General features: G+C 39.4%; 1 protein-coding gene across 7 annotated transcripts in view; it reads left to right on the forward strand.

The window, feature by feature from the left end:
* RHOT1 (ras homolog family member T1) overlaps positions 1 to 15,771 on the forward strand; it is a 76,315-nt gene that overhangs the window by 14,923 nt on the left and 45,621 nt on the right. For 6 of the 7 annotated variants that reach the window (XM_047832296.1, XM_047832293.1, XM_047832295.1 and 3 more), the window contains exon 2: positions 15,103 to 15,161. In XM_047832296.1, the coding sequence (XP_047688252.1) occupies positions 15,129 to 15,161 (33 nt within the window). In that variant the 5' untranslated portion in view covers positions 15,103 to 15,128. Of the gene's footprint in view, positions 1 to 15,102; positions 15,162 to 15,771 lie in introns of those variants that run through there. The other variant, XM_047832300.1, reaches the window with a different exon arrangement.

Below are 15,771 nucleotides of genomic sequence, written 5' to 3' on the forward strand. Positions count from 1 at the left end.
GTAGTAACTTATTTGTCATTTTAAGATGGTTAATTAAGAGAAATGGGGAAAGCAAACAAACAAACAAAATCCCCACATCATTTCTGGTATTATTGTAGAGCCTGTTCCTTTGCTTTCACTTCAGTACATCTTATTGCTGTTAGCATCTGTCCCAGAACCACACGGCAGCTGCTTCATTCACTGAAGCTCCCAAATAGTTGTGAATGGTTTCAACATTCTCTTGGCTAAACCTATAATGTCCTCCGAAGGTGAAACAGATCTTTTTTTGGCCCATCCAGAATCTGGATTCTGATCCATCCAGGCTTAAGTGCTAACTGATGCTTACTGTCTGTTTAGTGCCTAGATCAAAGAAGTTAGATTGTCTATGAATTTTAAGGTAATTATTTGCAGAGAAAGCCAAAGTGTTTTAAAGATCATTTGCACCTTATCTTAATTATTGAACACAGTGAATACCATTCAGGCCATGTTAAAAGTCAGTTGCCATTCTTGAAACAAAACAAAATTTTTAAAATCATTAAAAATGCAAGCATGCAAAACAGTTCTCAGGTTATGATTTTTCATGGTCAGATTCTTTGGCCAGAATTTGTGTTTAACGATATTTGCGTTAGTATGCTTAACAAATGTCCTTGTTGCAATAAAATTAGCATGAGCCTTAATACCCTTTTATCTAAATCATGTAGGTACGTTAAAATTACACAAGATTTAGTTTTAGTGAAGTCTTGTTTTTAAGTTGAGATATGTTTGTCTTCTGGTCAAACTCATTAAGAAAGTGGAACTGTTACCCTCTTTTTGAATGAATCTGGTCAGAGGCACCTGGTTGGGCATGCGACTTCAGCTCAGGTCATGATCTCACAGCTCGTGGTTTTTTTTTTTGTTTTCTTTTAATTTTATTTTTTATTTTTTAAGATTTACATCCAAATTAGCATATAGTGCAACAATGATTTCAGGAGTAGATTCCTTAGTGCCCCTTACCCATTTAGCCCATCCCCCCTCCCACAACCCCTCCCGTAACCCTCAGTTTATTCTCCATGTTTATGAGTCTCTTCTGTTTTGTCCCCCTCCCTGTTTTTATATTATTTTTGTGTCCCTTCCCTTATGTTCATCTGTTTTGTCTCTTTAAGTCCTCATATGAGTGAAGCGATAGGATTTTTGTCTTTCTCTAATTTCACTTAGCATAATACCCTCCAGTTCCATCCACGTAGTTGCAAATGGCAAGATTTCATTCTTTTTGATTGTCAAGTAATAACTCCATTGTATATATATACCACTTTTTCTTCATCCATCCATTGATGGACATTTGGGCTCTTTCCATACTTTGGCTATTGTTGATAGTGCTGCTATAAACATGGGGGTGCATGTGTCCCTTTGAAACAGCACACCTGTATCCGTTGGATAAATGCCTAGTAGTGCAATTGCTGGGTGGTAGGGTAGTTCTATTTTTAGTTTTTTGAGGAACCTCCATGCTGTTTTCCAGAGTGGCTGCACCAGCTTGCATTCCCAACAGCTCATGGTTTTGAGCCCCATCATCAGGCTCTGTGCTGACAGCTCCAAGCCTGGAGCCTGCTTCGGATTCTGTGTCTCCCTCTCCCTCTGCCCCTCCCCTGCTCACTTGCTGTCTCTCTCTCTCTCTCTCTCAAAAATAAACAAACACTAAAAAAAAAAGTTTAAATGAATCTGTCACTCTTACCCAATGTCTAACTGATTAGCTTATCATCGAAACTAGTTGAAGCCACTACAAGCTTCGATTGGCTCTGGCCTAGGCTTTTGTAATATCTCCTTAACCGGTCTCCCTCCTTCTAATTTTGTCCATTCTCTATGTAGCAGGTAATCATCTTTAAAAAAAATATCTCAGATCCTGTTACCCGTTTTTAAAATTCTTTGATGATTTCTCCTTTCACTTAGAAGAAAGTCCAGACTTCTTTATGCAGGCCTGCAGACGCCATCACAGTCTGGCCCTTGCTTCACTCTTGTAGTGCTGTCTACTGCTTTCTCTACAAGAAGGCCCTGACTCAGGCAGTTCTTGTGTGCATATTTGTTCACTTGTCTTTTGGGCTGGAAAGTAAGCTTCATGAGGGTGGTGGATTTGCCTCATTTTATTGCTGTATACCCCGTGCCTGGAATAGGCCTGTCACAAAGTGAGCACTCAAATACAGTTGACCTTAGGTGGCTTAGTTGATAAGCGTCTGACTCTTGATTTTTGACTCAGGTCATGATCTCATAGTTGTGAGGTTGAGCCCTGCATCGGGCTCATGTTGGGCGTGGAACCTGCTTAAGATTCTGTCTCCCTCTTCCTCTACTCCCCTACCGCATGAGTGCTCTCACTCTCAAAAAAAAAAAAAAAAAAGTCAAATACAGTTGACCCTTGAACAACATGCAGTTCAAACTGTGTGGGTCCCTTTATACAGGGATTTTTTTTTACACTATTGTAAATGTTTTTCCTTATGATTTTCTTTTTTTTTTTTTTAACGTTTATTTTTGAGAGAGAGAGAGCACGCCTGCGCACGAGCAGGGGAGGGGCAGAGGATCTGAAGCTGGTGCTGATGGCAGAAAGCCTGTTGCAGTTTTCACTCTCGAACCATGAGCTCATGACCTGAGCCAAAGTCGGACACTTAACCATCCAGGCACCCCCCCCCCCTTATGATTTTCTTAATAACATTGTCTTCTCCAGCTTACTTTATTGTAAGAATACAGTATATAATACATAAAATATGCAAAATATATGTTAATAGACTGCTTATGTCATTTGTAAGGCTTCCAGTCAACAGTAGTTATCAGTAGTTGAGTTTTGGGGGAGTCAAAAGCTATCTGAGGATTTTGGACTGCCAGGGGGGTGGAGAGTTGGTTGGCGCCCCTAACCCCAACATTGTTCAGAGGTCTTCTATAGCTTTTGGAAGAATGAATGAGTTTAGGTTAGTTCCATTTATTTAGACTTTGCTTGTTTTCCAAATCACTCTTAGTCATAAAAATTTGATTCTTGTTCGTTCGTTCTTTCTTTCTTTTAAATTTTTTTTTAATGTTTATTTATTTTTGAGACAGAGACAGAGCATGAATGGGGGAGGGGCAGAGAGAGAGGGAGACACAGAATCGGAAGCAGGCTCCAGGCTCTGAGCCATCAGCCCAGAGCCCGACGCGGGGCTCGAACCCACGAACGTGAGATCGTGACCTGAGCTGAAGTCGGACGCTCAACTGACTGAGCCACCCAGGCGCCCCTCTTTCTTTTAATTTTAAAAAGAGACAGCACAAGCTGGGGAGAGGGGCAGAGAGAAAGGGAGAGGGAATCCCAAGCTGGCTCCATGCTTAGCATGGAGTCCAATGTGGGGCTTGATCCCACGACCCTGGGATCGTGACCTGAGCCAAAATCAAGAGTTGGACGCTTAACTGAGCGAGCCACCAAAGTGCCCCTGCTCATTCTCCTTTCTCAAATCCGGTCTGATATGTGGTTGCTGTTAGCATTTGAAGGGGCAGTGTTCATCCAGTCTCTTGTTCCAGGTTCTTAGCTTTGTTTGACCTGGGAGATTCCTGTGTTCTGGCCATAAAGTATACCAGTGACTTCTAATGATGGGGTCACGTCTATTCTATGTCTTGGCTGCCCCAGTTCTATTCCTTGCCAAAAGAAATAGAAACACCAGAGGTCGGGGCACCTGGGTGGCTCAGTTGGTAGAGTGTCCGAGTTGGCTCAGGTAATGATCTTACAGTTCGTGAGTTCTAACTCCTGCATTAGGCTCTGTGCTGACAGCTCGGAGCCTAGAGCCTGCTTTGCATTCTGTGTGTGTGTCTCTCTCTCTGTTCCTCCCCTGCTCACACATTGTCTCTCTCTCAAAAATAAAGATTAAAAAAAAAAAAAAAGAAAGAAAGAAACACCAGAGGTCATCTTAATGGGACTGGGAAACAATTCTTCAGGCATAAGATAAGAGTCAAAGAAACTTCAGTAATAAGCTAGCATTTATGGTAGAAAAAACTTTCTACAATCCTTTTAAAGCCGTATTGCTTTCCATTCTGGTCTTTGTTAAATGATATTTGAAGATTAAATTCCATTTTCAGTTATACTGTGTTTAGTACCTGGATGATAGTCTGTGACCGAGCACGTTCAAGCATAGTCTACATAGTCTTTTCTGTTCAGATAGAGTCTCTTCTGTATCATTCTCACATCTGTATTAAAACTCATCTTTTTGTTCCTCTGGCACCATTTGGGCCCTAGTGTTGATGTAGTTCAAAGGAGAGGGATAGACCGTAACATTGTTCTTCTGCAGCCCAGATAGTCTGATTTGATCAACGAAATTTTCCTTTGGAACAACACTCAGCTATTGCCACAAATGCCAAAGTTTCCCAGTTAAAATTCTAACTCCATAGTCACCCTCCTGCTCCCTGTATATTCTAATTTCCTAATTTAGGAAGAGTCAACAAGGCTTCTTAAGAAGCCAATAAAAATGAGGAGTAGGACCCTTTGCCACTTAAAGCATGGGGTGTTTGTTATCAAGAAAAATAGCCAATATGGCTGGTAGGATGGTATTTGGAACTAGAAAATGTTATTTCTGCTTCATGAATATTAGGAATTTGCTGTCATTTAGAAGTAGATGTTCAAAAGATGTGATGAAAAGACAAAGAAATTTTTAGCCTGGATAAATCTAGATAATTTGTTCTATAGTGATGAATTATGTTTCCCATGGATGACCTACTTAGAAGCGTGGAGTGTCAGACAGAACTGTAGCATGTTGTGTTGAACTGAATCAGAAGGCCTTCTCTCTTTGGGGATAATTGTGACCGTGCCTTTTGTTCTTACAGATCACTTCAGTGTTTCTCAGGCAAAACAGAGGAAATAGAGACCATTAAATGGCTAGTTAACAAAGAATAATTTTTTGTCCTCCATATAATATAATATAATATACTTATATCAAATACATATATTATATTTTTACATGTGTTTGTTTATACTTAGGTATTATAAATTATGTAACAATATCATAGATTATATTTATCTTGCATATAAAATTTAATTGGTAGAGTAATTAGAGAGGTTTCTTCCTTTATGGAAATTATTTTTTGGAGCAGTTAAAAATATGCAGTGTTAATACTCCTGCCATTGTCAAAGAGCCTTTTTGATTGTAGGCTTATTTAAATAATTTTTAAGGGGCGCCTGGGTGGCTCAGTCGGTTAAGCGGCCGACTTCGGCTCAGGTCATGATCTCGCAGTCAGTGAGTTCAAGCCCCGCGTCGGGCTCTGTGCTGACAGCTCAGAGCCTGGAGCCTGTTTCAGATTCTGTGTCTCCCTCTCTCTGACCCTCCCCCGTTCATGCTCTGTCTCTCTCTGTCCCAAAAATAAATAAACGTTAAAAAAATTTTTTTTTAATAATTTTTAAAATTTAGTATTCTAAAATGTCTTCCTTGTTTTTAAGGTCCTCATTTATTTTTGCAGTTAAGATTAGCCTAAAGTTAGTGGCCTGTTGTAATTTTAAACCTGCTGATTCCCTATTTCTTTGATAGTCTTACTCAGGGTTTGGTTGTTAAGCCTTAAGGGAAGCAAAAAGCTCTAGTTTAGATTCACTGAAGCATTTCTTAACTTAATCACATCTGATCTTTTATTAAAGTAGCTATCATCTTACTGCTCTTCCAAAAGGAAACCCAAAATGATACTAATGAAAATGTGCTCATTTTCTGCTAAATTCACTATAATGTGTCTCGCTCTAATTTTAAACTTTTTTTTTTTAAAGAGGAAATCACTCTTGGATTTTTATGTGAAGGAAATTCGTGTTTGATTTTTAAAAGGCCTATTATACAATTACTTCAGAAACTAGATTCGGTTGTTTTATTGTAGTGAGTACTAAACTGCATCAGATTCTTTAATGGGTGAGGCACAGTACGAATGAATAAATAAATGAAAATGCCATACTCTAAATGATAGTACCCATATAAATAACTTAAATGGAATGCTTCTTACTTTTTGGTACCACTGTCTGTATCATCAAGCATCATAAAGCTCTTTAATTGTTGCAGTGTTTACAGTGCCCTTCTCCTGCTGGGGGTGGGGGTTCCTTTTCTGTCTCTGAGGCCTGCCATGTTGGAGTAGACCTGGTGGCAGGTTTGTGTTTTGGCAGGAGCCTGCTGCTGCACAGGCAGCCAGAACTGCCTTGTTGAGCTGAGCTGTGAAGAAATCTGAATTGCCTCAGAATGTTGGGCTTTCTTTTCTGGAAATATTGCTGGGAAAAGAAGAAAGGGACGATGGCTCGGAAAAGGGGTGTTCTCCTGAGTTTCAAGCAGAAAGATGAGGAAGAATGGATGACACGTAAGGGTCATGGTGAGGGAGGGGACTTCAAAAGTAACACGGAACACCTGTTGAAAGCCTGAACTTTGCTAAGAGAGCCTAAGTGGTTGTGATTAAGGAGCAATAGTCTTTAGCTTTCTTGGAAACTAATAAGCCACTTAATGTTGGTGTTTGACTTAATTTTGATCGTTTTTGTTTAACATTTTGATCTATGGATTAAAAGTTAGGTAGATTTCTTCTGAGACTTGTCAGGGGTTTGGAGTGGGGGGATACAAGCAGATTTTTAAAAAGGTAATTCTGAAAAGGGAATCTGAGGGGAATCAAGGTCTTAAGGGTATTAAGGCAGGCAAATTTCTCAAGGACCAAGCAGGAGGGAGACTTGTTTTTCTTTTGGGTAACAATGAGCATCTGAGTTTTTGAACATCTGATTCATTTTTCCCATTCCTTTTTTTTTTTTTTCAGGTTTATTTCTTTTGGGGGGGGGGTTTGGGGGGGAGAGAATTCCAAGCAGGCCCGCCGATGTGGGGCTTGATCTCTTGAATTGTGAGATCATGACCTGAGCCGAGATCAAGAGTTGGACGCTTAACCAGCTGAGCCACCCAGGTGCCCCTCATTTTTCCCATTCTTAATAAATAGTTGATCATGGATAAGAATGTAGAAATACGTAAGATGTCCCGGAGAGCCCTGCAGAAATGGAACAGTTTCTGGGAACATCTGTGCTGGCAGTAGTTGTGGGATTTTGGAGACACTAGGGAAAAAGACCCAGAAGTTCAAAGGTCACAGGAATTGTACAAGCATTGGATCTTCTAAAAGGTCTGTTGTTTTAAGTACCTGGGAGTTTTACCACTTACTAAAATAAATAACATACAGGGCCTGGTGGATGCAATTGGACTTCACAGCAGAGGCATTCTGCTATCAGGTGACAGAACTCTGCTGTATGTTGTCTTAGCTCAGACATCACCGCCCTTTGCAAGGAACTTGATTAGGGCTCTTTCCCAAATGCACTCTTGCTCTGCAGCCTCAGTTGCCAACAGTAAAAAATAGGCAGGAGGACCAGGTTCTAGGTTTTCTGATGCTGGAATAAAGGGCATTGGCGTGGTTCACGTTAAGCTATTTTGCCTCCATTGTGCATCATCATGTGGAGTTAGAATGGACCACTGTGGATGTTGAGATGAATACTGCCTTGAGCTAGCAAACGGTTTGGCGTTTCTGGGACCCTAAACAAGGCCATAACGGAAGCAGTTATTTAAGGAGAAAAGTTACAAAATGCTCATTATAAGTCAGCAAGTTCTACAGATTTCTGGACCCCGTATTGGCTTGGTCCCACTTGAGTCCCACTTTGTTCTTACAGATAGATGAATGTTCCTCACCGATCACTTACCCATACACAACTAAAATAGATAACAGATACAACTTGGGGATCTGTCTGCCATTGCTAGGGTACTGTAAGGTACATGTCATATGTGCTTTTTCATCTGTTGCAGGCCAGTCTTCCAGGTGTGCTACATGATAGTTTAGATTACTCACAGAGTGTACACATTGATAGCATCTGGTCCTTTTGTCTTTCTGTTTTCTTTCTTTCGTTCTTTCTAACTGTTGAGAAAATTGAGGCCCAGAGAGAGTCAGTGACAGCACAAGGTTATACTGCTAATTAGCTGATTCCCAAATCCAAAATTTCTGGCCCATTCTCATACTCCCTTAACTCCTTTAATTTAAACTGTGCTCATCATCATCGCAACAACTATCATTTGTGTATTTTATGTTTGTCAGGTATTGTCCTAAGCGTTATATATCTGTCGTCTTAATTCTCTTACCGATTCTGCTGAAGCTGTTCAGCACTATATAGAGGGACAAACTGAGGCTTGATTACTTGCCTGAGGAAACACAGCTAGTCAGTACTGGAACTAAGGTTTCAGTCCAGTCTTGTCTGATTCTGAAGCCTGTATTGTTTTCCTTTTGTTTTGGTGAAAAATTTATATCAAAGGTATAAAGAATAATATAACAAATACCCATCACTTAGCTTAATAAATAAAACATTACCCATTAGTTGAAGCCCCTTGCATTTCCTTCTCTTTCTCAGAAGTAACCAGCCACTCTTCCTAAATTGTAAATCTGTGCTCTTAACCGCTAAGCCATAAGCTCCATTTACTAAGAGCATTTGCTAGGAGCTAAGATTCAACAGTGAACGAGAAAGACACACTCTCTGCCCTTGTGGAATTTCCTGTGGGTGATAATGAAATATTTGTTCCTTAGTCTTTCTAGAGATACTCAGTAGCTGGTAGGAAAAGTAATGTTTTCCCCAAAGTCTAGGAAGTCCTTCAGGAGACCACTAGTGATGTGCTAGAAGGTTGCCTGTTACACAGGCACAACACTGTCTTAAGAAGCATACATGTCTTAACTGATTATTCAATTTTTCCTCCTTGTGACCAAACTATAAGCTTCTTTTATGAGATTTTCAATTTTTCTTCTGTATTTAGAGAGTTCTGAGAAAAGTATTCTCTTCCCATCCTTCCCTGCCCACCTTCCCGTTTTTCAAGAGTGATTGAACATAGTACTTGATCCATACTTCTTTCATAGCAATTTTATCTTGTTTAATACATTTTCCATATTATCCCCATAGAGTATCTAAAATTAAGTTTTGTGCTTGGAAGGCAATCAGGTGAATACTTCTCAAATGAATTAATAGAAGGAGTCTGCACAAGTAAGATGGGTCATGTAGAAGCATAAGTTAATACTCTCTACATGATCTTTTAGGTTTTTGTTTTGTTTTGTTTTTTTGTTTGTTTATTTTCTAGTTTGGTCCAGGCCCGGGAAAATATGCCAGAGTGGAACTTGTACTCTTGGATAGTTCTGTTACAGTGTTTCTCAGTTTTATGAGCCATCCCTACTTTTTATAAATACAAAACTGTCGTGCCCTCTTCTTTCTGACGATTGTCTGACACTGGGCGTTCTACAATTCATTTCAGTTTTGACATTAACCACCTGGGTTAGCATCAGATCCTACAAGTTAAAGGGCAAGGTCCCCAACAAGATTACCCTTACTTTAGACACCAGCTACAAGTGGGGTCCCCAGACTATCCACTCTTCTTCCTGGCTGACTACAAATTTGGGGCTTTCTACAATGCCCTTAGATTTGATAATTCACTAGAACAACTCACAGAACTTGGGAAAGTGCTATACTCAGGGTTACACAAATGAACAGCCAGATTAAGAGGTACATAGGGCAAGGTGTTGAAGGATCCTGAGCCAAGACCATTTGTCCCTGTGGGGTCAGAGTGCACCACCTTCCTGGTTCATCAATCTGTTCACCAACTAGGAAGCTCCCCTGAGCTTTGATGTCCAGGGTTTTTATATGGGGCTTCATTATGTAGGCACAATTGATTATATCATTGACTGTGTATTGAACTCCATCTGTGGGCTCCCTCTACCCACCCCCCCCCCCACCACACTGATAGGTTTTGGGGTGGAGCTGGAAGTTCCAACCCGCTAAATCACATGGGTAGTTTTTCTGGCAACCAATCCCCATCCTCCCATCTAGGGCCTATCTAGGCCCTCCCTTCTCCCTAATGAGTCACCTCATTAGGATAACTCAAGTATGGTTGAAAGAGACTATAACAAAACACACTCCTATCACATGGGAACTTCCAAGGCGTTTTGAAGCTTTCTGCCAGGAACCGTGTGGGGATGAAGACCAGATGGATTCTTTGTTATATCATACCCTCCTTTGATATTATTTGAAATTTCAACATTAATTATTTTCTATTAAAGACAAATCGAAAAAAGTAATTTTAGAAATATTTTTTTCCCCTAGCGTTCACAGCTTTGCAGTTGTTGTTGAGCTTTGAATGGGATAGATGCTCCGTGAGGTGGAACTTAATTTCCTAAATGGCAGTGCTGAAGCAGTAGCAGTGCTGTTGTGCTTGGGCGAGGTGAAAGCAAGTCAAATGAAGTCAGTCTGGTCAATGTGCTAGAAGTCTTTCTCCCATTCATATAAAATTAGAAAATTCAGTTCATTATCCAAGGGTTTTCAAATATTAGATTATTGTGTTAATGTAGACACATACATGTGAAGTATGCACCTTCCATTCATAACTGTTTGATGTAGGTTAGGTGGCACGGAAGTAGTTCAGAGGGGGAAAGGGAGGTCTACAGTAGTCCTGGGATGTCTTTAAGGATGAGGCAGAATTTGAGCTGTCCTCCAGAGTTGGTTAACATTTGGAAAAGTCGAGGGGAGAGAGGGACTGATGTTTTAGATGAAGAAAACCTTGTGAGGAGGCAAGATTCATCATAGCTTGTTTGTGCTTGCACAGAGCAGAATGGCCTTATGTGAGCAAGTGGTGTGTGTGGGAATAGTGAGCAATGAGGTTGGGTAGATGAAGTGAGGTTAAATTATGAATTGCATGATTTTCAAAGGCCAGCAGAAGAGTTTCGCCTTGATTTTGTAGGTAATTGAGAGTCAAGGCTTTTGATGAGCTGAGAAAATGAAAAGATGGAGTGGTATTTGTATTGTTGATAGATTTTAGTAAGAGGAGAGATTGGAGGAGGCGGGGAGAAAGTTGGGAATAGAGACGTGTTTCAGTAAGAGTCCCATAATTAGGGAAAAGTGGGAACAGAGAGGAAGGAGTGAATACTTAAAATTTCAAAGGAGGGGCGCTTGGATGGCTCAGTTGGTTAAGCTTCCAACTTCGGCTCAGGTCATGATCTCGTGGTTTGTGGGTTTGAGCCCCATGTGGGGCTCTGTGCTGACAGTTCAGAGCCTGGAGCCTGCTTTCGATTCTGTGTCTCGCTCTCTCTGCCTCTCCTCTGTCTCTCTCACTCTCTCAAAAATTGAATAAACATCAACAAATTTTTTGATAAAAAAAATTTTCAAAGGAAGTTTTGACAGAGTTTAAGTGTTCAGTATAGAGGAAGGGTGAATCAAAGGATGGCTAGTTTTAAAATTTTTGCTTTTTATCCTGATGTGAAAATCTCTTATTGGTGAAAATCTCTTAAATCTGTTGAAATATAATCTCCGTGAGGGGGTGCCTGCGTGGCTCAGTCGGTGGAGTGTCAAACTGTTAATTTCGGCTCAGGTCATGATCCCCGGGTTGTGGGATTGAGCCCTGTGTCGGGCTTTGTGCTGAGCATGGAGCCTGCTTAAGATAGATTAATTCATTCATTCATTCATTCATTCATTCATTCTCTCTGTCTCTCTGTCTCTCTCTTCCTCTGCCCCTCTCCTTCTGCCCCTCTTCCCCGCTTGTATTCTTTCTCTAAAAATAATAATAAATAATAAAAATTTAAAAATATATATAAAAAATAGGGATACCTAGTGCTGTGATCAGTGGTATCCCTGGCACCCTGGAATAGTGCCTGGTATATAGAAGTGCTCAAGAAATATTTGTTGAAGGGATGAAAGAATGCATTTTACTTGTCAGTAGGTAAATTTCAGTGGCCATCTATAAATTTAGAACATGCCAATTTTTACTGCTAAAAATTATGACTGTAAAATAGTACTTGTTAACATTTTCTAGTAGCAAAAATTGTATATTTTTGTTGTAGAAAATTGGGAAAATATGTGAAAGCACAAAACACAAAAAAAGTTACATTTACTTCAGAGATAACTGCTGTTGGTGTATATATCCTTTCTGGGGTTTTTTGTTTGTTTTTGGTTTTTTTGGTGTGAGTACATATTCATTTATAAAATGGATCATATAGTAATGCTGATTTATACCTGCATAAATGCCCTTTTTGAAAGTAAAATGGAACAATTTGAGGCTCCAGATAATGACAGTAGTGGATTATAACACGTGGAATAATGTAGGAGTCCACAAGACCGTGCTGTTACAAATCAGAAGGGAGTGCTTCCTTAAAGTAGAATGCAAAGTAATGTAGAAGGATTGGTAGAAATAGAAATATCACCATCTAGCAACCCCTGTAGCAACACAAGACAAGAATCATGAATGGCTGCTAAAACTAGGAGGCAAAAGTTTGATGAGAAACAGAATATTTTCGTGGTCTCAACGTATCTTCTCACGGGTTACTTTTTAATTACAAAGAGAAAAATAATAACCTGGCAGACACCACCTCCTCCAAGGGAGGAAAGTTAACATCACCAGCAATGGGACAAATTGACATCATCTCCCTTCTGCTGTGATGCACTGTGAAGGATACAGTATCATTTCTGGGGCAGTCCTGCCCAAAATGCAAAATCTGAAATTAATCATGAGATAACATTATAGAAACCCAATTGAGAGCTATTCTACAAATTAAATGGTTTGGGTTTTTCAAAAATGTCTAGATCATGAAAGATACTCTTCCAAGCTAGAGACTAAAGACACATGACAACCAAATGTTGCATTTGATCCTGGGGGTAGAAAAAGATTTTTCTTTTTTGTAAAAGATGGTAATGGAACAAATGGTGAGATGTGAATGAGGTCAACAGACTAGACAACAGCATTGTATTAGTATTAAATTAATTTCCTGATCTTGACAGTACACTGTGGTTATGATGAATAAGACAATGCACTTGTATTTAGGAAATACATCCTAAGGTGCTTACGGGTAAAGAGACATCATCACAACCTACTCTTAAATGGTTTAAAAAATATAGAGAGTTGGGGGTGGGAGAGGGAGGAAACGATAATGCAAATGTGGTAAAATGTTAACATTTGGGGATTTGGGTTACAGAATAGACGTGACTCCTTTGTACTATTTTTGCAATTTTTCTGTAAGTGATACTTTCTTAAAATAAATTACAAAAAAAAAAAAAAAAAGGGAACCAGAGCTGTTGGATTAGTCACCAGTGAATCAGTGGATATTTTAATTAATTTACATAGTATTTGTATATGTAGTGCTTGCTGACTTTAGAGGCCATTATTCCTTTTCTGTATTGTGTGTTAACAATATTTTTTAAAACTATGTCATAATAAAGAGAAAGAACACTGGCTTAGTCATCAGAGGATGGGCTATTCTCTTAAGTCTGCAACTAATTGTTTAGTGAGACCTTGAGAAAATCACTGTTTCTGGGTCCCGGGTTCTGCACCTGCAAATGTTTGCAGGGAGCTGGATGAACTCACATGGATAACTGGATTCTAGCAGTTGTGTGATGATGGGTTCTGGACTCACTACCATGGTCGGAACTCAGGGAAATGTTATCTCACGGTTAGCCACTTGAAAAAGGCCCAAGCCTTCTCACACAAGTAAACTGAAAAGATCCTCGGACCCTCCACTCTGGCCCTCCACTAGCGCACGCAACTTGTTAGCGGCACATCCTCTGAGTTGTATGACCAGTACTCTTGTTCCAGCCGTTCATCATTTTCCAGAGACTTGATTTGTGTTGTTAGTCACCCTTTCTTTTAGTCATTTAAAAAAGGAATGTGACTTTTCTTCGCTTTAAAATTTTCCAGTTCTTTCATATCTAGACTTTACCTTTGGAAAGTAATTTGCCATTATGGCAGAGATGAATAGGTAGGTGGACTGTTTTCCTCTAGGATCATGAAAGAGTTCAGTTGATAAGCAGTTGAATGTAGATGATCAGAAAGTGAATGGAAAGGGAATGGAAGTAAAATTTCAGAATGAAAATTAAGATTTTTAAGTTTGTGCATTGAAAATCTTGTGAGGTTAGAAATGTAACCAGGAAGTTACTCTTGCTCTTCTAAGCCTTTCAATATGATTCCCCAAGAAAGACAAAAACGTAAGGATACCCAAAGCAGACACTCTGGTCTTCTACTGGTGAGGATGTAAATTAGTTTTGGTTTTTTTTTAGAGGTAATTTAACAATATTTATTAAAAATAAAAGAGATTATGGATGCTAACTTGAGTTCCACTTCTAGGAATTTATCCTGTAGAAATGTTCATTGCAGCATTGTTTATAAAGGTGAAAACTTGAGCAGTGTTCATTGTTAGGACACTGCATTAATAAATTATGACATATCTTACAATAGATTCTTATACAGCTGTCAAGAAATAATATAAGATTTTTTATGTTAATATAAAATGGATTTCCTGTTGCTGTTTTTAAAAATTGTGACAAAATATATAAGACGTATTATTTGACATTTTAACCATTTTTGAGAGTACACTTAAGGGGCATTAAATACATTCAGTGTTGTATAACCATCAGCACTTTCTACATCTAAAATTTTTTCATCATCCCCAGCAAAACCTCTGTATCCATTAAATAACTTTACCTTGGGGCGCCTGGGTGGCTTGGTCGGTTGAGCGTCCGACTTCGGCTCAGGTCATGATCTCACGGTCCGTGAGTTCGAGCCCCGGGTTGGGCTCTGTGCTGACAGCTCAGAGCCTGGAGCCTGTTTCAGATTCTGTGTCTCCCTCTCTCTCTGCCCCTCCCCTGTTCATGCTCTGTCTCTCTCTGTCTCAAAAATAAATAAACGTTAAAAAAAGAAAATTAAAAAAAAATAACTTTACCTTCACCTTTCCCCCCACCCCCAGGAGATTTTACATATTGACATGGAATATGGCCCAAGTGCATAATTAAATGATAAGGGAAGACTGTAAAATAGTATAAATACTGTGATTCTACTAGTAAATTGTGTAGGGAATTATAGTATGTTACTGTAAGTGTGGAAAAAATCTGGGAGTCTACATGTATTAAACTGGTAAAGGGGGATATTTGGGGAGATTTTAACTTTTCTGTTGTATTTTGGTAATTTTTTTGTTTTAAAGGGATGTGTAACTTTTCTAAGCAAAAAACAAGAGTTGTACTTTAAGTATTGTAAAACTTGGTGATTTGGATAACTCTGATTTTGTCTAATGAATAACAGACTTTGCTGTGTGGTTGCTGAATTTGAGTTTATATAGAACCTAAACACTTTATTAAAATAATGATGTTTGTTTTCACAGCTAGAGTTGGGAAGACATCACTGATTATGTCCCTGGTCAGTGAAGAATTCCCAGAAGAGGTAAACATTTTTATCTTTTCTATATTTAAAATCTTTTAAATTTATCAAAATTGAGTTAAAATGAAATAAATTCTGCTCTTTTTTTGGATGTGTTTCCTTTCTGACAGTTATGACTTTAAAAAGGCTCATATTAGTTATACAAGACATCCCTGAAATATAGTGCAGGAGAAAGAATCAAACTAGATCTGAGCCCACCTAAGTCCTTTGTTCTTCCTACGTTTTCTATTTCTTTTTTTTTTTATTTTTATTTTTGAAGTTTATTCATTTTTGAGACAGAGTGCCAGCAGGGGAGGGGCAGAGAGAGAGGGAGACACAGACTCTGAAGCAGGCTCCAGGCTCTGAGCTGTCAGCACAGAGCCCAACACGAGGCTCAAACTCACAAACTGTGAGATAAAGACCTGAGCCCAAGTCGGATGCTTAATTGACTGAGCCACCCATGAGCCCCATTTTTTTTTTCTTCCTTCCTTCCTTCCTTCCTTCCTTTTTTTAGTTTATTTTGAGAGAGAGAGGGACAGAGAGAGAGTAAGCATGTTCGTGCACACACAAACGGGAGGGGCAGAAAGAGAGGGAGAGAGAATCCCAAGCAGGCTCCGTACGATCAGCACAGAGC

This window comes from Prionailurus viverrinus, chromosome E1 (assembly GCF_022837055.1).
Source record: "Prionailurus viverrinus isolate Anna chromosome E1, UM_Priviv_1.0, whole genome shotgun sequence".
Lineage (NCBI taxonomy): Eukaryota > Metazoa > Chordata > Mammalia > Carnivora > Felidae > Prionailurus > Prionailurus viverrinus.